Source organism: Halichoerus grypus, chromosome 6 (genome assembly GCF_964656455.1).
Source record: "Halichoerus grypus chromosome 6, mHalGry1.hap1.1, whole genome shotgun sequence".
Classification (NCBI taxonomy): domain Eukaryota; kingdom Metazoa; phylum Chordata; class Mammalia; order Carnivora; family Phocidae; genus Halichoerus; species Halichoerus grypus.
In genome coordinates this window covers 90,149,544-90,171,928 of record NC_135717.1, presented here as the reverse complement: position 1 = coordinate 90,171,928, position 22,385 = coordinate 90,149,544, and the positions used below count along the sequence as shown (strand labels likewise).

At 36.8% G+C, this 22,385-nt stretch overlaps 1 protein-coding gene and 1 pseudogene across 9 annotated transcripts in view; one reads left to right on the top strand and one right to left on the bottom strand.

Annotated features, from left to right (window-relative positions):
* The window catches only part of EPS8 (EGFR pathway substrate 8, signaling adaptor), a 200,011-nt gene that overhangs the window by 127,759 nt on the left and 49,867 nt on the right, over positions 1-22,385 (top strand). For all 9 annotated transcript variants that reach the window (XM_078075656.1, XM_036115769.2, XM_078075662.1 and 6 more), the window contains 4 exons: positions 8,729-8,808; positions 10,905-10,981; positions 20,919-20,986; positions 21,954-22,115. In XM_078075656.1, coding sequence (XP_077931782.1) covers positions 8,750-8,808; positions 10,905-10,981; positions 20,919-20,986; positions 21,954-22,115 — 366 coding nt within the window. In that variant the 5' untranslated portion in view covers positions 8,729-8,749. The remainder of the gene's footprint in view (positions 1-8,728; positions 8,809-10,904; positions 10,982-20,918; positions 20,987-21,953; positions 22,116-22,385) is intronic.
* Positions 425-869, bottom strand: LOC118550567 (small integral membrane protein 29 pseudogene; annotated as a pseudogene).

Here is a 22,385-nt window from a genome sequence, read left to right as displayed (position 1 = left end):
ACTAGCTTTTGTTTTGCACTAGTCAGTGACACAAAGTTTCATTTTGGAACCTTTCCAAAAGGTTCATAGAATGTCAGTGAATACTAACCCGTAAGGCTAATTTTCTTTTTTTTTTTTTTTTTTTTTAGCCACAAAACAGTTTAGTTACAAAATATATATACTGAATACTATACATTAGGCCCTGTCACCATGGAAACAAATCCAAAGCCAGGTTGGGGAGGGCTCAAGAGAAAGGTGGTGCCCAGGAAAATGTCTCCAACCACCCAACTGGGCAGGAAAAACTTTTCATTAGCCCGGGGGAGCCGATGGGAGGCTCAGCCCACCAAAGACTGAAGGCCTGGCAGGGGGAGCGAGCTGCCGGGGCTGGATGGGAGGAGAGGAGACCCAGTTCCCAGCAGGGGGAGCTGGGTGAGTGCAAGTGGGGAAGGAAGCCGCAGGCCCCGGGCACTCCCAAGACCCCATGGTTCTGGAGAGCAGGGCAGGGGATCAGGTCAGGTCTTGACATCCAGCAGGGGCATCCGCTTGTGCTGGTAGCCACTCTGCCAGCCGTGTACCACCTTGGGGTCTCCCACATCAGAGAGCAGCTCCTGCTCAGCCTCATGCAGCTCCTCAGCGGGGTCGTAGCTGTACATGGGCAGCAGGTGATGACGAAGCCGGTCGGCCCACAGCCACCACCACCCCAACCAGGGTGATGAGGAAGAAAGGCCCGAGCACATAGCCCACCATGGAGTCGCTGTTGGCCTGAGGGGCCTTGGGCACTGTGGTGTTACTCATGACATCGGCGGCCGCCGGGCCGGGGGGTCAGCATGGGCAGTAGTGCTTCGGGAGGGCGCCTCCACTGGGCTCCCTCCCGCCGCTGCAGCCCGGACAGGAACAAGGCTAATTTTCAAAAAATAGAAATTTGAAAAAAAATTACTGGGGAGTAGGGAAGAGGTAAGGTAGGTGGGATGGTTTTCTTTACTTCTTGTTCCAAAATGTTGTTCACTGATACGTGTTCAGTTGAGAACTGAACTGGCAGAAAAAAGCTGTGCTTTTATTCTTATTTTGGAAGAAAATGCCCACAGGGAATATTCTTCTACCTCTTCTGAGAATCTGCACTCAACAACTTTTTGCTTCTGGGAAGATTTGAACTTCTTAGATAATGTTTATTTTTTAAAATTCCAATCATCTTTTTTGGTGGTGTTAGCCAAGGTTTTGTGTTAAGGGCTATGATCTCTCTCATGCCTCAATTTCTCTCTTTCTCTCTCTCACTCATCACTATGCAATACCCAGCACAGAATGGAAGCCTAACTCCGATCTCGTCTGAACCACCTGAGATAGGAGTTTTATAGGGGATGAATAATCAGGAGTTTCTATTTGATGAATCAGATCCCCTCTTGTATGTTTTTCCATCTTTTCTGTTAATTAAAAAATAGAATAAGTAAATAGTGGAAAATACACAAATCTCCCATACAGAAGAATTCCAAATTATTCATGCAGATATTCCCTCCTCTAGAAGGTGGAGCATAACTCTCTACCCCATAAGTATGGGCTGCATATAGTGAGTTCTTCCCAACAGGCCTGTAGAGTGGTGGTGAGGGAGGTCACTTTATAATAGAGAAACATGACGAATGCTACTTTAGTCAGTGAGCAAGGTTAAGCATAAACAGTTTTGTCATAGCTAATAACATGGACTTTTGATATGATGTGGTGAGAGTGGCACATATCTTTGTGGTCTTCCTCCCTAAAACCTGTAACTCCAGCTTAATCACGAGAAAAACATCAGACAAATCCCAATTGAGAGACATCCTACAGAATATCAAAATACAGTACTCCTCAGAAGGCAATCAAAGTCATTATTGCAAGTTATATTGTGTCCCCCAAAAAGATATGCTCAAGTCCTACCACACTGTTCCTAAGAATGTGACCTCATTTTGATAGGATCTTTGCCAATGAATCACAATGTGGTCGTACTGGATTGGGGTGGACCCCAGTCCACTGACTGGTGTCCTTATGAGAAGAAGGAAATTTGTATATAGATAGACACCCAGGGAGGCCATATGAAGATAGAGCAGAGATTTGAGTGATGCATCTATAAGCCAAGGAAAGCTAGAGATTACCAGCAACCATCGGAAGTTAGAAGAGACAAAGAAGGATTCCTCCCCTACAGACTTCAGAGAGAGCTTAGCTCTGCTGACATCTTCATTTTGGACTTAAAGCCTCCACAACTGTGAGAGAATAAGTTTCTGTTGTTTTAAGCCACCCAGTTTGTGATACTTTTGTTATGGAAGCCCTAGAAAACTAAAATAGTCATCAAAAACAAGGGGAGTGTGAGAAATGGTCACAGGGGAGAGGAGCCTAATGAGACATGAAGACTAAATGCAATGTGGTATTGTGGATAGGATCTTGGAACAGAAGAAAACATTAGGTAAAAAAAGTGAAGGAAGTCAGAACAAGTATTGATTTTAGATAATAATAAAATACTGATATTGGTACTGGTTCATTAATTGTCACAAATACATCATGCTAATGCGAGATGTTAACAGTAGGAGATAGGGTGCAGGTTTTGCAAGAACTTTGTGTTCTATTTTCACAACTTTTTTGTAAATATAAAGTGATTCAAAAATAGAAAAGTTGTTTACAAAAAAATTTTAAAAAACCCAAATTTAGCTGCAGTTTTAATGAGCCCTCCCTGGCATGTGATGGAGTAAATGGCAGTCTGTTTAAGGGTGTGGCAGTGGTGAGCAGGCACCGAGGTCTGTTTGCTGATTAATTACGTCACAGGGTGGTTATATCAGAAACGTCCACTGGTAAAGTATATACTCCTTTAAACGTGTTTATTGCTGCGGTCATTATACAAGGCTAACTGTAAGTCCATCGTGAATTGTGGAAATAATACAATCAGGGAGAGAAACATTTTGATAAAAGGTTTTTTTCAAGCATGTGTAAGGCAAGGTATATGTAAAAAGAGGAAAACTCACACATAAATATATATGTGGAGATTTCAGTTAAAATTCCGCATGTCACTTATGAAATTTAACGTACACTTTGCTGAGAAACAGTTCAAGATCCAATCCTACCACTATTTCTCTCAAAACCCAACCCCAGTGTGTGCCTCAGTGGGATAGGGGGCCTGGTAATAAAGAAGGGTTAAGACAGTTTCTTCTCTCTCTGAATTTTGTTCCCTTTCCTACCATATTTTTTTTTTGTTGGAGGATTCCAGCTAAATTGGAGACTTATTCCTCTCTTCCCGTAATATGTATTTAATTATCATGGAAGAAATGCAAATGGTCCAGGTAAATTTATGGGTATCACATGCTATTTACATGTGAATGAAGCACTCAGAAGACCCACTTTTATACACTTGACCCATGAACAACATGGGGTTTAGGGGCACCGACCCCATCACAGTCGAAAATTATCATAGAACTTTTGACTTCCTCCAAACTTCCCTATTGATAGCTAATTGTTGACTGGAAGCCTTACCGATAACATAAACAGTCGATAAACACATATTTTGTATATGTATTATATACTCTATTCAGTACAATAAAGTAAGCTAGAAAAAAGAAAATGTTATTAAGAAAATCATTAGGAAGAGAAAATCCATTTACAGTACTGTACTGGAGTTACTGAAATAAATCTGCGTCTAAGTGAACCCATGCATTTCGAATTCTGGCTTCTTGTGTTACCACTTAGGCAGATGTCTTAACTTATTTGAGACTGTCATTTACCTACAAAACGGAGCTAATAACTACCTCAAAAACTTCTTTTTTTTTTTTTAAAGATTTTATTTATTTATTTGACAGAGAGAGAGACAGCGAGAGAGGGAACACAAGCAGAGGGAGTGGGAGAGGGAGAAGCAGGCTTCCCGCTGAGCAGGGAGCCCGATGCGGGGCTCGATCCCAGGACCCTGGGATCATGACCTGAGCCGAAGGCAGACGCTTAACGACTGAGCCACCCAGGAGCCCCCACACAAACTCTTTATTACTGAATATTAGACCAAGTGACAGAGAAGTGGAGACCACTATACTGACAGTACTGGTAACATGTATTGAAAAGTGGTTACTCCAGAACACAGCACAGGAGACGGAACATGTGATGCTTCAGAAGGTTTAAAATAAATTCTTTGTGTTTTTATGTTTTAAGCACAACCCCTGGTAAATGATGTCACAAAGTACTGCTAAAAATTAAATTTCAATGATTTTTTAGTTAAAAACCCTAAGTAATGATGACAATACCCATCCCCCTCCCCTGCCATTGGTTATAATTTAGACCAAGAGATATGAATTTAGTTAAATTGAAATCAAAGTCGAGATACTTCAAGATACTCTGTCAAACCTAAACAAGCCAACCAAAACTTAAACAAAAAAAGTCTGGCATTTTCTGAGAGAACAAGTTATTTCAAGGACAGCTCAATATACAGGGAGAGCTACTCTTGTTTAGTAGCCAAAATGGGTGGGTGGTATTCTAACATTGAGTAATGACTACCTAATCATTCATCAATTCGAAAAGTGTTATGAAGTGCCAGCAAGAGTAAAGAAAAGGAAAAGGAATCTAAATATTTATTTATTTATATTTGGGATCTTAACACTGTCTAATACAAATGTAGCTTTCCGGTTTTGCCTTATTACAGATAGCCTCATTTATTTCTTTTTTTTTTTAATTTTTTATTGTTATGTTACTCACCATACATTACATCATTAGTTTTTAGATGTAGTGTTCCATGATTCATTGTTTGTGCATAACACCCAGTGCTCCATGCAGAACGTGCCCTCTTTAATACCCATCACCAGGCTAACCTATCCTCCCACCCCCCTCCCCTCTAGAACCCTCAGTTTGATTTTCAGAGTCCATCATCTCTCATGGTTCGTCTCCCCCTCCGATTTCCACCCCTTCATTCTTCCCCTCCTGCTATCTTCTTCTTTTTTTTTTTTCTTAACATATATTGCATTATTTGTTTCAGAGGTACAGGTCTGAGATTCAACAGTCTTGCACAATTCACAGCGCTTACCAGAGCACATACCCTCCCCAGTGTCTATCACCCAGTCACCCCATCCCTCCCACCCCACCCCACTCCAGCAACTCTCAGTTTGTTTCCTGAGATTAAGAATTCCTCATATCAGTGAGGTCATATGACACATGTCTTTCTCTTTTTGACTTATTTCGCTCGGCATAATACCCTCCAGTTCCATCCACGTCGTTGCAAATGGCAAGATCTCATTCCTTTTGATTAGCCTCATTTATTTCTGCTTATAGTGATTTTTCATAGACTGTTTACATTGAGGATTTCAGTGTTTACCATTTTTGGTGTGCTTAACTTAGATCTTAAATTTGCCATTTTACTCTTTTTGCTTGGCTGAAGAATGTTATCTTCTGTAGAAAATAAAATTATAATAACTATAAGTTATAAAAAGTGTTTTTATAAGGAAAGTGAAGCTGTAATCTCAAATCTGTGGAAGCAATTAGGACAGTTTTAGTGTACACCTTTAGCAGGATTAAGTAGCTTATTTGGTAGAGTTAACTAATTTGTGATTCTGTAAAATGATAAAGAAAATGTTTGTTTCCTTAGTTTTAAGTTGTTTTGCTTAACAGTTAATAAAAATGAAAACACCTATTTTTTAGGAAGACTTGAAGGTTCCTCTAAACTATATATATGGTCTACATAGCTATAATTTGGATATGTCTTTTAAAAGCCTGAAGGAAAACCAAGCATTTGTAATTGTCTCCTTTGCAAGGTGTGCACTCTAATTGCTATATTTAAATATTTGAAAACTCCATATTGCTACATGAGCATCTGTGACAAGTGACACTGTGATTGCCAAATAGGAAAAATTTCTATATTTAAAATTCAATTTAGCAAATTGACATTTTCTATTCCCTTTTGTAATATTCTCTTACTCTGACAGATCACCGTTTTAAAAACAAAATACAAACCATGCATTTATTTGACTGTCAGGAAGAATTAAACATGAAAAGGATGAGATGCTGTGGCTATCACTTTTCATTAAAACCAGCTGCTGTGGTTTTAAAATGCAAACCAGATCAAAATCAGTACAAACCCTGGGGGTTTAATTTATATACTGAACGAACCAGCTTGTTTTGAAAGAGTACTTAAAAAAAAAAAAGAAAAAAAAAACTTTAAAAGAAACTTACACATCCATCATTTGATTTTTCACTAGCTCTGTGAGTTAGAAAGACCCAAGAATTATCTCTATTTTATTGATGAGAAAATTGAAACAGAGGCTTAATTGACTTGTGTAGCTAGTTAGTGCCAGAAATAGAATTATAGGCTTCTGTGAATGACTGTGTCTAGCCATTGGCTCTAGATCCAGAATGTTATTCCAGGCCCAAATTCTAGAATGTAACAATGATGTGCTCTGTGTGGGTCCTATAGGCGTATGAGAACCAACTGTGGGATATTTAGGAATTTTGTAAGCTGCTGTAAAAGTATTGATAGCTTGAGATGAGCCATAGTGGAAATATTTATACTATGGAAGTCACTACAAATCAGGATTTAATTTTTCCCCAGAGAACTGGTTTATCTGTATACTGATCATATCCAAGTATGATCAGATCACAAAAACAATGCAAACAGAATATAACAATGTAATATAAGTGTAATGTAATTTTGTAAATGTAGTAATTTTGTAAATTAATGTTATGTAATTGTGTAAATCAAGGGGAGAGGTCAATATTTCTTTGTTCCTTCATTTAGAAATTTGCTTCTAAGCTGTGAATAAATATGAGCAGGACTATTGGGAAAGCTTGAATTAAACTTGAGTGTTTTGAGGACCTTTCTAAATCCTTAACTCTTCTTTAAGAAATAGGTCAAGTCTCACCCCTTCCAAAAATTATGGCAGTCAGCCTGGCTTTTCCCTTTGAATCTCTAGTGGATTAAAAGTAGAGCCACATACATTGGGACTTATTTACTGTGTGTTCCATATGAATTAATTTTGTATCGTTAAGAATGCAATAAAGTCTTTCAAAAGCGGGACACGGACTTCCTTCTTTTTTTTCTTTCTTTGAATAAATATTTAATTAACACCTATTCTATGCCTGGTACTGTTCTTACTGCTTGAGAAACAGCATTAAACAAGTCTCTGCCCTTATGGAACTTCTAGTCTACTGAAGAGTCAAGAATTAATTTAAACAAATGAAAAATTATAACTGTGATAAGTACTTTGAAAAATTGCTTATAGTTTGAGAAAGTACTTTGAAAAATGGTTTATAGTCTGAGAATGTCTGATAGTGGGCTTTTACCTATTCAGGGAGGTCAGTCAAAGCTTCCCTGAGGACACTGTGATTGAACTGGGATCTGAAGAATGAAAAAAGAATTAACTTGAAGTTACTGGTCTTGAATGTAATTTCTCTCTGTAGGCTTTCTATGGCCTCCTAATCTGAATGAAGTGCCGTTTCAAAATGGACCCCATATCATCCTTTGTAAGAGAAAAAAATTTTTAACGAAGTGACTGTTTTTCCCACTAGACTATTGACCCAAAGCTGGGACTGTTTTGTTCACCTTGGAAGTATCAGTCATATTACCTGACACATAATAGTCACTCAGTAGTTATTAATTCTGCTGCTCCCTCTCTTTGTCTTATAATAAAGCTGGGATGTGCCCTACCTACCTCTCCATTATTGAGAAGACATAGTAATATAATGTATACAAAAGTCAGAAAAGTAAGGTAATATCCAGAATTGTTTAGTGTCACAGAACCCAAGAAGGCCCAAGTATCCAGGAGTAAATAAAAATAAATCAGGTGTAGGGTGCCTGGGTGGCTCAGTCAATTAAGTGTCTGCCTTCAGCTCAGGTCATGATCTCAAGGTCCTGGGATCAAGTCCCGTGTCCAGATCCCAGCTCAGCAGGGAGCCTGCTTCTCTCTCTCCCTCTGCCTGCCGCTCGCTTTCTCATTCCCTCTCTCTCTCTCTCTGTCAAATAAATAAAATCTTAAAAAAAAAAAAGAAATCAGGTGTAAGCAGTACTGTCTCGGAGAACAAAGAAAGAAAAAGCCATTGGATTTAGCAAGAAGTTTTACTTATTCATCTTGTTTGAAGGAATTTGTTCAATTTGTGAGACATATTAAAAATGTTTTCTGAAGTTAAATATCTGGTGTTAACTTTAAAATTGCTTTCTCACAAAAAGTAAAAGGAATATGTAAATGGATACCTTCTTGGAAAAAAGGTGTATCCAAGTGTGTGTGTATAGGATGTTGTCAAACGTGCTTTGAAGGAAGGGAGAAAGAAGAAAAGTAAATGCAAGAAAAAGACTGGAGGGAACTGACAGGATTGTTAAATGATAGGGCTCTGGGTGCTATTTTTCCCCTTTGTGCTTTTCTGTATTTTGCACTTTCCTGTTCTCAGGTTTTTAAATTTAATGAACCTATATTACTTGCATAATGAAACAGTAAACAAAGTAACATTTCATAAAACCGAGAATTGATTATGAGTTAGAGCAGAACATACAGTTATGCCTTCTATATGTAGAAGACTCAAAACTATATCTTAGATTTTTCTTTTACTTGCCTAAATTTGCTTACCGTTCTAGTACATTAATGTTAAAGGCCAGTTGAATCTTTGTTTATATGTCCATCTGCACTTCTGGCGCCAGAGCACTTTAAGGGTGGAGATCGTTCTCTTTGTATCTCTGTCATCCCGGCAGTGACATGTATTTGTTGAATGAAAAACTTGAAACTGAAATGTCTTGACCTTTTTATTACCTTTAATCTATGTACCTTTCTTTTTTCAGAACCCAGGAGTGAAAACCACAATGAATGGTCATATTTCTAATCATCCCAGTGGTTTTGGAATGTATCCAGCTCAAATGAAGTAAGTTGGAAGGTTTATATTTAATTTGTTGGGGTTCTTTTTTTTTTAAGATTTATTTATTTATTTTAAAGAGACAGAGTGCATGAGCGGGGGGTGGGGCAGGGGGCAGAGGGCGAGGGAGAGAACCTTAAGCAGATTCTGCTCTGAGTGCAGAGCTCCATGTGAGGCTCCATCCCATGACCCCGAGATCATGACCTAAGTCGAAATCAAGAGTTGGAAGCCCAACCAACTGAGCCACCCCGGCGCCCCTGTTGGGGTTCTTTTTAGATTTGATTTGATGGCTTTGTTTTATATTTTTACTGAAAAGATTAATTCCAATTCTTTATGTAGTTTATTCTTCATTAATATATAATTTCTTTCTAATTCTAATTTAAAAGTTTACTGTGTCTGGAAAGAAAAAGATGGTTAGGTAATATCCTCCTCTGTGACAGTGATCTAATAGAAGACAGTTCTGGTATTTTATGTATTATTTCTTTACTTCAGAGATTTCAGTTTCTCTGGAGCGTTCTATTATATTTTTATTTATAAAATACTGGCATCTGAGGAGAGTTAAATGTCTTCTAGTCCAGTCTGTCAAGGTACTTATCACTGTGTAAAACAAATAAAAAGATCAGGCAAGCAAACAAAACAATCCCTGTGGCTCCAGGTATAACTTGAAATCACGTCCCTGACGTAAGTTGCTGTTTCCTTATACGGTGTGGTTAATATTGTAGTTATTTTATGTTGGCCATTGTGGTATAGAGTTCACTCATCATTTTTTAGAATTCATAGGTTATTCACATTGTAAAGAGTTATACTTCATCTTTTTTCTTTACGAAGATCATTGCAAATCTCCTTAGTATTTGTCAGTAAGAGACACCTGGGGAGTATTGTCTGGTGCTGTCTTTATCTTGTCCATCAGTTATTCAAGCCAGAAAGTTTGGCCACACCCTCAATCTTCCTCCCTTTTCTTACAATAAATATCCACTTAATCATGAATTTATAATATTTTCTTCTATAAAGAAACTCTTGTTTCTGTCTCTTCCTTCTTTCTATTCTAGCTCTACTTAGGGCCTTTTTCCTACCATAATTTTTGTAGCACCCTCTACCTGGTTACCTTGCCATTTGGATTATTTTCTTTAAAAATGTTTTTGGTCATGTCATGTTCTTGTATAAAAATATTTGTTGCATCCAGAGAATAAAAATGTAAAATTCTTACGCCCTCTATTTGCCTTCCCTATGTCTGAAGCCATTCCTCTAATCTGGGCATGCCCCATTAGATGCATTGTCCCCTTGGACACCATGCTAGTCATTGAGCCAGTTCCACACGCCTTTTCCTCATTTAATTTTCCACCTATCCATAGAGCTTCTTTCCAATTTATATTCTGCAAAAATGCCAACTTGGTGGTGAAGTCTTTCTGCACATCCTGATAAAAATTGAATCCTTCTTTGATCTTACTTGTAATATCTATTAGTTTTATCCAGATATCACATTCTATTGTAATGGTTTTACTTACTTGTTTTATTAACAGACCATGTCCCCTGCCATAATCCTTATTCTAATAGATTTTTGGGGTTAATAAATGTTTACTGAATAAATTTTTAAAATTCAAGTGATACATTTACTCCACCTCCCGTATTAGTAACAGGAGGCTGGAAGTAGGGTAAAGGTGGTCAAATTTAATGATAAAGTGTTATTTTACATTTTAAGTTTTTGTGAAAATAATGTCTATTCCATTATAGGTTAAGTCATTGAGTACTTTTTATGCCTGGATCATTGCTCACAATTCAATTTAGTATGGCAAACTTAAACTCTTCTAAGATAGTTTCAGCCTTATTGACTTCTTAGGAAGGTTCTGACTTGGAGTTTGAGAGGAGGCTGTGATTTGCACCTACCTCGTCCACACTGGGGTAGTGTGGTTTATATTCTGTTTCTTGACCAGAGCAGGATCTGGCTCATTTTGACAAACCTAGTTAGCATTAACTCAATATGTTTTTTTAAAAACACACGGTGATTGTGGTACATTGGAATTTTTATTTGTAGTTTTGAATTTTTATTGCTTACTTTGGACTTTAACCCAGCACAATGACCTTTTTTTTTTTTTTCTTTGTTACAGTGGCTATGGATCATCACCCACCTTTTCCCAAATGGACAGAGAACACAGTTCAAAAACAAGTGCAAAGGCCCTCTATGGTATGTGTGTTTATTTGACGAGGTATAATTCTACTTCTAACCACATTTTACAAATTATGTATTCAAATTAGTAATTTGAACCCATGTCTTGTTTATATTATTTGGAGTGACATAGTGAGAGATAAGGATTGTTTAAAAAAGAGTTTTTATAAAAGCTACTAAGATATGACTTCTGCTTACTGTCATGTAATTTAGAACCACAGATGTATTGCAGTGCTTTCTGAGGAGTCTTTAATATGGCATCAGTGCCTTAGGTGGATTTTCCTAGCTAATTATTTGTAATATAATTGTTGATCTTCATGAATGATCCATTTTATTGTGGGCTGACAGTTGACAGGATTTCTTCCTTATAGGTCTTGAACTTTTGGGTAGTGTTATAGTATCATTTCTTTCTGTATTGTGAAACCAGTAGGCTTTCTCCTTGATTCTTCTTTAATTTCCCTTGTCCTCTCTAGATTGTCTCATGTGTAAATAATATATTCTTAAACTTTAGTATAAAATAGAAATCATTACTAAAAAGAAGTTGAGGACTCCTGAAATATACCACATATGTTTGGAAATGCATTTTTTCCACAGGATCTGCATGGGCTTTTATTTATTTATTTATTTATTTATTTATTTAAAAAAAATTTTTTTTTTAAGATTTTATTTATTTATTTGACAGAGAGAGACACAGCGAGAGAGGGAACACAAGCAGGGGGAGAGGGAGAGGGAGAAGCAGGCTCCCCACGGAGCAGGGAGCCCAATGCGGGGCTCAATCCTGGGACCCTGGGATCATGACCTGAGCCAAAGGCAGACGCTTAACGACTGAGCTACCCAGGTGCCCCTGCATGGGCTTTTATTATTGCACAATAATAAATAATAATAATAGTATTATGGTTAAAAGACTCAGAATAGTACTGTGGTTAAGAGCAAAGACTCTGGAACCAGACTTCCTGGGTTCAAATTCAGTTCTATCATTTATTAGCTGAATGATCTTGGACAAGATTTTTTTACCTAATTTTGCTTATCTATATAGTGGGAATATCTCATAGAGTTGATCTGACAATTAAATGAGGTAGTACATGTAAAATGCTTCTACCAGCACCTGACAAGCAGAAAGTAGTGTATATATTTGCTATTATTGTTGGAAGTATCCTTATTATTATCTGCCATAGGAACTAACACCCTTTTATAAATTTGGAATTCTCTCTCTCCGCCCCCCCCTTTTTTTTTTACATTATCTGGATCTACAGTGTCTTGAGTGTAGTAAGAATGAACAATTCTAAGGTTTTGTGACTCTTTTTCTGCCTGTGTATTGAGTGACTAGGCCTTAGGACTCAAATCAGACATTTATAAAATGGATTTTATACCATACACGGATATATTTTCTTATGGTATTGTCAGTCTGATTAGTGTTGGTTTCAGTTTTCTCCAGGACTGTATTATGACATCCTTACCATGTCCTAGTAGTTGTGAATTATAGATCCAGAGAATATATTCAACAGGTGCTTATTTTATGATTAATATGTGCACAGAACAGAGCTAGTAATATTTGGTTCTTGACTTTAAGGGACTTGCAGTCTAGAGGATGACTTGAAGAAACTGAAAAAGAAGAGGTTTTTTTTTGGTTTTGTTTTATTTTTTTAAAAAACAAAATAATTAATTCCTTCAGTCTTTCATTTCTAGGCAGATATTTATTAAGTACTTCTGGGTGCCAGGCCAAGGTCTTCATAGTCTCTGTTTCCATGACAATTTAGTCATTCCAAAGATGAATAAGACATGGTCATTGCTTATGCACTGTTTTGGTGAGGTAGACTAGTGAGTGCATTGTTACGATAAAGAGCTAAATAAGCTTGGATGGCAGTGTCTGAGGTGCAGTGGGGTGGTCAGTTCTTCCATGTGGGTGGGGGTAGGAGTCAGAAGGGATTTCACAGAGGCGCTGAGCATTGAACTGAGCTCTGAAATGTAGTAGTGCGCTCCAGGCATTTGGGAGGCTGATAGGTGCTGTAAACAGCAGTATGAACCCTTTATAAACTAGACTGTGAGCTCTGTGAAGTTGGTGCATCTCTGCCTTGCTTACTTCATGATTCCCCAAGCATAGCACAGTGGCTAATGTAAAATTTACGCTCAGTAAATACTTGTAGAATGGATATAATGAATGAATGGACTGCAAACAGTTTGGTCTTAACTGAAGGGTGCAAGGTGGTGCATTGAGAAATAAGATTATCTAAACATGGACCACAGTGGGAAGAATCATACTAAGGGATTTGGACATTGTTTGCAGGAAATGCCTAGCCAGTGAAGTTTTTTAGTCAGGGGTATAAAAGGTCTGTTGTCTTGGGTCACTGTCATAGCAGTATTGAGGATGGATATGATGAGTATGAATGGAAATAGGTAAGTCAGACATCTAAATAGTAGCCCTAAGACTTTTGTTAAGACGAAAGAGTCTTACTTAATCTTCTCACAAATACCATAGATCCAAAAATCTGTTTTCAGAGAGCTAAGAAAGGGGTAAGGGATAAAAAGTAGAATTCATTTGCAAATTTTAATGTTTATTTTGTGTTAGGAGCTTCTTCAAAAAATCATAGATCTGAGGATTGAAAATCACCAGCCTATAAGCAGTAAATTTCTGTTTTCCCCTTTTTACATATAGAACAAGCTGAGGCTCCTTTCTAAGATGAGATGATTTGTCCGAGTCGCATAACTTTAAAAATCTTGATTGTAAGAAAATGTGACAATTTTGCATAGTGTGACAAAAATGAACAGTGTATTGGTAAAACAGAGGATATAAAGAGAAGGGAAAGAAAAGGGCAAATCCAAGAGGCATTTATAAAGAAGAAGGAAAACTTAGCAAATGTATTTGGTTTAGAAACAAGCAGATTTTAAGTTCCTTGAAGTTGCAGGTAATGTTTCATTCCTCTTTGTATCTGATCCTCCCCCCTTCCCTCCCAAAAGGGGCTCTCAGTCAATGCCCATGGAATGAATGGTGTGAATGACAGGGAGGAAATATGTTCAGATTTTGAACGAACCTTTGCAATAAGCAAGTTGTAGCTGAAGTTCCAACTGTAGTTAGTTAACATTGAGTGTTTAGCCTCCCAGTCTCAAGTTCTAACTTTTTTTTTTTGGCTAGGGAATTGATAAAGGAGAGGTTTTTAATGTAGTTTATCACAATGTATGCATTTTCTTTAAAATTTCTCCTTTCACAATGATTAAACCAGTTGAATAAATCTTTCAAGAATTAGTTTCTTTCCTGGATGGTACATGAACATCTTTGGTATGTGAAGATACTAGTTGGTGCACTGGAACATGAGTTCTATGGTAATGAGCGTTGTTTTTTATACACTGGCCACAGGTTAGATACTGCCTCTAGAGTTTCATGCAGCTTGTCTTTTTCATGAGAATGCTCTTCAGGTCTGACACCATGATGTTCCTCCCACATTGCTTCTGTAACTCAGTAACTTCCGTCTCAGAGAGGCAACATGGGTTCTGAGGGCCAAGCAATTTGGGGCTGAATCATGGCCCTTCTACCAAAGGGCTGCCGCTTTGGGCAAATGATTTTACTTGTTGGCCCCAGTTTCCTCATCTACAAAATAGAAATGATGATAGTATTGTGGTAAGTTTATATGAGAAAATAGAAGTAATGCGTCTGTCATGGTATTGAGGAGCATAGGAAACTCACTTTCTGTCCTCAGTCCTCAGATTAATCAAGGCCCTTAATATTTTGATGTTACCTCCAAATGATGTTATATGTGTAATCGCAGTGATACTTGGACAGGGTCAAGGAGTAATCTTCATCATATTTTTTAAGCTTATATTCCAGATATTACTGGAAATATGTTTTTTGTACTGTGAACTATACAATTATGATGATACATTTGCTTCTTTTGGATATGTGTTAATTTATTCAAAGAAAGCAGTTAAAATATACTGCAGTTTATTAATAACCCTGTTTTGTCATTTTTTCATTATGATACAAGAAATTTCAAAGCCTGTTTTGTCATTTCTTCATTATGATACAAGAAATTTGTCATTTCTTCATTATGATACAAGAAATTTCAAAGCCAGCATGTGAGAGGCTTTACATCAGCAAAGTCCCTGATAACATAAATAAAGAGAAAATAAATATTAATTTCATTTTCCTCCACATACCTCATGACAGTAACATTTCATTTGGCTACTGTTATCGAGGAGTTGAAAGTTTCGTATTTTTCTCTAGCTAGGCTGCTTGTCAAAGTCTCTAAGCACTAAAATTTAGTATCATTTTTAAGGAAGTACTTGTAAACTATATTAAACATTCCCTTCCATCAGGGTGTGGTGCCTGTAATCTCCTGTTGATGACTCAGAGGGTCATCAGTGGGCGCGCGCCTGTGTGCTGTGATGTGCTCAGAGGCTGTAGTCTTTACCTTTACACCAAATCATTCAAAATCTTTTCCCTTTTGAATATTTGTGGCTACTTTTTCTGTGTGGCTGTGTCCCAAGCCTGTTACTTTTGCCTGTTGTTAACGTGCCTTCTTCTAGCATTGCTTCTGATACGTATGGGCTGAAAAACTAGAAAGAAAATCTTTGGTAGAGTAAATAAGTTCTGAGTGGGGAATTGAGAGTCCCATTAAAGTCTGCATATTAAAATGTGCCAGTTTCAATGTATAGACCTTGTGACATTGGTCTGCCACTCAGAGGACTTACTTAAGTGTGGGCTTTGCTGTGTTCTAAATAGCTGAACTTCCTAGAAAAGTAACTTCTCTTTATATTCGATATTACTGAATTTGTAATATAACCATTTATAATAATCAGCTGTTTAAAGTCATCCTCTATCCAGAAAAACTCAAGTTTCAGGGAATTACCTTTTTTTTTTTTTTTTTTTTTTTTTTTGGTCATTACTAACATTTATAGTAACTTTGAGATTTGTTTTGTCGGGAGGCCAAATAGTATTGGATAAATATGATAGACAGGCACTCTCTCAACTCTCAGCCTTAAGTTTGAACTTTTTTGTGAAGCCAGCAAGGAGGAAAATATATTTGTGTCTTTCCTGTTTTTCTTTTTTCTTCTCAAGGAGGGACTGGTAAGAATTGAGTGTAAGTAATCTATAAACCATACAATCAGTTTCTGTATGATTGATCTCACTATAAACTTTTCTGTATTTTTACCCAGTGCTTAACTTATCTTTCTCATAGCAACATTCCTGAATATAGCACTTTTCTTAATAGATATGTACCCCACATATTTTTTTTTTTTTGTACCTACCTTTCTTCTCTTCCTGTCTCTTTCTATCTTCTGATCTTGGTTGGGAGTTAGTACCTTTGTGTAACTGTCAGAATTGAAGCCCAGGTGATCTCTTACACATTCAGGTGGCATTCAGAAATGAAAATCCATTTCTCTTTTCTCTGTCCTCATCATTTACGGTGTATATTTTACCTGGAGAAAACATTTAAATCCTCTTTTTTAAGAACAGTTTTTTTTTTTAATTCTTAAGAAGTCAGTGGCCCATGATTATATATTATCAGGAAGTCAGGCAATGTTAGAGTCAAGGTTCAGCTTCATAGAGTGTGCTAGTGCTTTGTGACTCAGAAAGACAGTTTGGCAGTGTTCCCACCTTACCTGAAAATTTTAAAGCTTCTTTTCTCCTCATGGGATAAGCTGTCTTAACGATTTGTTGAACAGGCCAGTGAAATTAATTCTTAAATAATGTAGTTATGTAAAAAATGACCTTGTTTGTTTTTACAAACAGTATCTTGGTTTTGGTACTGATTTGTCAAACTGATTGTGGCGGCCTAGATAATGAGAGGCTGTACTTACTACTTGGTGCTCCTCACTGATTCCCATTAAGCACCTCACCTCTGTGGAAATTATACACTAAAATAGTGGGAAAGGAATTCTCCTTTACTGTGCTTGAAAGTGTAAAGTGTAATAGGAGCTGTAGCCCAATGTTTTATTTAGAGAGAGAAATAAATACTCAGCAGCTGCTTTTATGTTACTTCTTTTTCTTTTTAATTGCCAAATCCTTACTTCGAAGCTATGCTTTATTTTCAGAGAAAGAGAAAATAAAATTATCTGAATATGAGCTCTTTTTTTTTTTTTAACGATTTGTTCATTTATTTTAGAGAGAGAGACAGAGCATGGGGATGGAGGGGCAGAGGGAGAGGGAGAGTCCTCAAGCCGACTCCCCGCTAAGCGCAGAGCCTGATGTGGGTGTCTATCTCACGACCCCGAGATCATGACCTGAGCCAAAATTAAGAGTCAGCCACTTAACCGACTGAGCCACCCAGGCGCCCCTGAATATTAGCTTTTACAAATCTTGCTGTATATGCATAAACAGCAATATCAACAAAAGGGAATTATGTTTAAATACTGAGACCTGAATATTGTTATAGTTGCCATTTTACTAATAGAAGTAAATGAAACCTACATTTTAAAAAAGATTTTACTTTTGAGAGAGAGAAAGAGAGAGAGAGTGGGGGAAGGGGGAGAGGGAGAGAGAGAATCTCAAGCAGACTCCACACTGAATGCAGAGCCCAATGCGGGGCTTGATCTCACCACCCCTGAGATCATGACCTGAGCTGAAATCAAGAGTCAGACGCTTAACTGACTGAGCCACCCAGGCACCCCAAAACCTACATTTTTAAAAAAATTAAGACTTGTAGTTTTAGGTTCATAGAAAAATTGAGGGGAAGCTGCAGAGATTTCCCATATACCACCTGGATGTATAGCCCTCCATTATCAACAGCCCTCACTGGAGTGGTACATTTGTTACACTTGATGAACCTACACTGATGTATCATAGTCACTCAAAGTCTTACGTAACCTGAATTTAATGTTCCCAATCTAGAAGTGAATTACACATTTTGCCAGCAGCATATCAATCCAATAATGCGAAAATAATCTGTAAAGGATTTTCATCATTGGTTACTGAATTCACCTAATTCCATTTCTTTGGGTTTGTGTATTCTGGTCTGTGGTATAAAAACGAGTAGGAAAAACAGTAAAACCACAACCAGTGGTACTGCAATCAAGTAAAGTTTGTTCCTGCCTCTAATCAATGCAGATTGAGAGAGATAAGGAGATAGAAACTGAGGCTTTTTATCAGCAGTTGAGTAGCCTATAGTACGAGAAACCCAAAACTCTGCTGCCAGATTTATTCAGTTATTATTTAATACACTATTTGTCCATGATTTACGCTCTTAATTTGGAAAGAAAAAATTGCAGCTTAGAGAAGTAACATGTAGTCAATGAGTTGGCGTTTGTACAGATTTTGGTTTTCAGTCCTGGCTGCACAATAGGATTGCCATTTATAAATCCCAGTGCCCAAACTGCATCCTACATCAGTCACATTGGAATCTCTAGCAGGTGGGACCCAGGCACTGTTTTTCCAAGTTCATTTTAGTGTGTGGCCAAGTCTGAAAACCATTGTTAAAGTGGGGAACGTCACTGGAGGCTTTACCTTGAGTATCATGGAGACTTCATTTAGATTTCTCATACTTTTTTAAACTTTTGGTGAGATTTTCAGCTTAAGAGCATAATTACTATTTACAACTGTACTTGAGAGTACATATGATTCTCATAAAAAAGAAATGTACCATAATTGCCTCTCAGGAAACTTCTTTCAAAATTTTCCTATTAAAATGTTAATATTAACCTTTATTTATTCATTGACTTAAATCACTAAAACTACTAGTTTATTTATAAATCCATTTTATGGCATTTATATATTGTTAGGATCTTTAAAAGGTAATTTCTTGTAACACAGCGTCTTATATATTATGTAGTATTGGAGAGAAAGCAGTTTAAGAATTTCTAAAATGGATTCTTCATTTGGAATATTAGAAATAACACCTTCTAGGCAGTCAGTGATCAGTTAATGTCATGTTTTTTTACAAATACTATCAAATAGGTAGTGTTTTTCTATTGTACTTATAAAATATGTTTCTATGAGATTAAGAAACTGTATTTGAAAATGTGGGAGAACACATTCTTACTATTTCATAATGAGAATCTTTAATTACAAAACATACAGTTGAGTTTCAGTTGTGTTTACTGATCACTTATCTGAAAGGCTTGGTGAAGCATTTGAATGTCCTGGGGTTGCCATATCACAACTGGATACCATGGCAACCACTGCCATTTCTTTTGCTGTCTCGGTCAGACCACAGGAAACAGAACCACCTTCATGTCCTGAGTCTGCCATAGAGAGTCGTGCTAGAAAGTGATAAACCAGTGATTCTGAAATAGTGATTATTTCTCAAAGTGCTTTTTGTCAGATATGTTCCTCAGTTATATATTGCATTTCAGTGGTTCTCCTGAGAACAGTTATCCATTTGTTACTATCTCACGTTGATTAATGCTCAGCTAATAATCAGAAAAAATCATGGTTGTTTATTTTTTTAATATGTAGCATACAGTCATGTAAGTGAAGATTATGTTTTGTTATATTGGAATAGAAAAATTTAAGGTGAAACCAGATCTTTCTTTTTGATCACATTATTTTGGTAGGAACAGATGGATCATACTTCTTCAGGTCATCATCCAAACAAAAAAAGAAAGGTAGAAGATACTGAATTTTGTAGTGTGTCTTTTTCTATTAAGTAACTTAATGCTGCAAAAGCAAAAATAGAATATACCGCAATAATGTCAGGCTGATGTAATATAAGGGATATGGATATTTTTCATCTAAGGTTTAAGGTAAATATAAAAGATAATTACTTTTCTATGTATTGTGAAACAGTGATTTATCAGTTTTCAAATATTCTGCTAACATTCCGAATCTATACATGTACTTTATATTTTTGTACTTGCTTTGCTTTCATGCTCAGCAGAACTTTTTAGCTTCTGAAGTTGTAGGAAGATCTAAAAGTTTCTATATTAACTGAAAAAAACGTGTTTATTGTTGAAAAGCTGTTAGATATTAGGAAAGCTGAGGAGTGTGTGTGTGTCTGTGTGTGCATGTGTGCATGTGTGTTTGTGTCTGTGTGGGTCTGAATATTAGTACTGTAGGAGTCTTGAGGTTTGATCTTGTTTAACCCTTTTGTTTTACAAGAAGAGTGCTGAGGTCCAGAGCTAAGCGTCTTGCCTTAATTTAGCGTTCTACTTAGTGACAGAACCAAAGCTAGAAACACTAATCTTCTGGTTCTTACTTAGGGTTCTTTTTCATCAGAGCATTCTGCTTTAGAAAGAATAGGGCAACTCTGAATTTACAAATAAGCAAGTTACTTGATTAGAAAGAAACAAATACAAAATACTGCCTCTGCATATTTTATATTTTGGTTTTGCAGCATTTTACAAAAGAAAACAAATGTTTATTTTTGCTTTTTTCAATAGTGTGGTGCAGTAACTTTCTACCTAACTCTCTCATATTTTCTAACAGGTGATATCTGCAATTCTGAGTATCACATTTGTTTGTTCTGTAGCTGTGTGGAAACTGTTAAAGTTTAATGGCTATCAGTATGATTAAATCATGTTTTGAATCTCCTCTGACACTCTTCCATAGTTCGGATGTTGTGAAAGGAGATGTTCCTTGTAGTGGCCATTATCTTGATAATGTAGTCTAACTCCTATAATACAGTATCTGTGACAGTATTTTGCAATTCTGTTTTGTTCTCAGTACATTAAGAGATGAAAGGTACAAGCCAGTTTTTATCTTTTTACCAAAGAGTAGGTATCTGATTAATAAAACCCTTAGACCAAATAACTCTTTTTCTTACAACATTAATAATCTAGATTTTACCTTTGGGATTCTGAAAATTTGTATTGGGTCAAATTATTCTTGCATATCATTTAAGCTTTCTATTGGCTTTTTCATTTAATGTGAATAATGAGTGTTTTCAGATATACCACACAATGGTGACTTGTCAGCTACTGTATTTATATGTGAGATAGACTAGTTTTAGAGATGGCCACAAGACACTGATACATGAACTTCAGCCTGTTAGTGGGTAAATAATGACTTCTTCAACTTCTCTTTCAGAACAAAGGAAGAATTATGCTCGGGACAGTGTCAGCAGTGTGTCCGATATATCCCAATATCGTGTTGAAGTAAGATGTTTTGATGTTTGCTAAAATTTAGAATGAACCTTGAGGGACATAAAAATTTGGTGGTAAAATCAGAATTGCGTTTTATTTTATTCCTATGATGTACTCTGAATTGCGTTGACCTTTTTCTTTCAGATTTTTGTAAAACTGAGATGTAAAATAATGAAGTGTCTTGTTCATCTGGGGTCTATTTTCATAGAGAATAAAGTAACCACTCATTTGTCATTGTCAGCCTTATTTTGGCTAAAACCAGGACAGAGGCTTCTATTTTATATTATAGAATCTTTTTTGAAATTACACCTTTGATGGTTTCACTGAGTGGTTTAGTTTTAGTTTTACCTAAAGTCATGACTAGTCCTATTTAAACAACGGTTTTCTTGTTTAGTTTTTCCTGTGTTGTTATTTTTTAAGATATATTTGCTCTTGATTGGAATCTACGTAGGTGACTATCGCTTATAATAGAACATGTTTAAGCAGGGAGTAATTTTTAAATTGCTCTTATTTTCCGTTTTCTACCCATAGCAGGCATGCTTCATGAGACTTGAAGTTTTGTTTCAGCTACCGTGGTAGCCGACTACCGCTCTCGTTTATCAGTTTCTGTAGTTTCAAGCCGCAGTGGCTCAGCACTTAAGTAACCAACATGGAATGAGATGGGAGGGATCGGTCTTAAGAGAATGTTATTTAAGCTGTTCAGAATTTATGTTCTGTTTATGTAGCTCAACAGGGCTCGGTATTAAACAGATTGAGGTATTTTATGACTCAAGGCACCCTTTCCTCAATTCAACAAAAACCTGCTTGGCTTTCTTAATCTCAGTAAGAGAGCCACAAAGTTGTAGGATACCTTGTGTTGTTGGCTCCTCTCCGCTCCAGTCGTTGACTTCAGTCAGGTCACCATTGCTTTCTTTTGGAAAACGTGCACTAAGAGAATGTGTGTGTTAATAAGTATTTTTTCCTTCTTGTCAATCGTAAGCACTTGACCACCTTTGTTCTGGATCGGAAAGATGCTATGATAACTGTTGATGATGGAATAAGGAAGCTGAAATTGCTCGATGCCAAGGGCAAAGTGTGGACCCAGGATATGATTCTTCAAGTGGACGACAGAGCTGTGAGCTTGATTGATTTAGAATCGAAGGTAAGTGTAAAATTTAGACTATTTACTTCCAAGAAAGTTCCACAGATATTTATGTTGACAAGCAGGTCATACTGTTTAAAAGGGGATGAAAGTTTGACAAAATAAAATATTTTGTCAGTGATTTTAAAGAAGAAATATACTACTGCATACACATTATGCCCACAAAATCAGTTCCTGAAACTGGAGACAGAGGGATATGTGTTTTGTTTTGTTTTGTTTTTAACCACAAATGATGAGATGGAGGAAGTGAGAAAAAAAATCCAAAACACT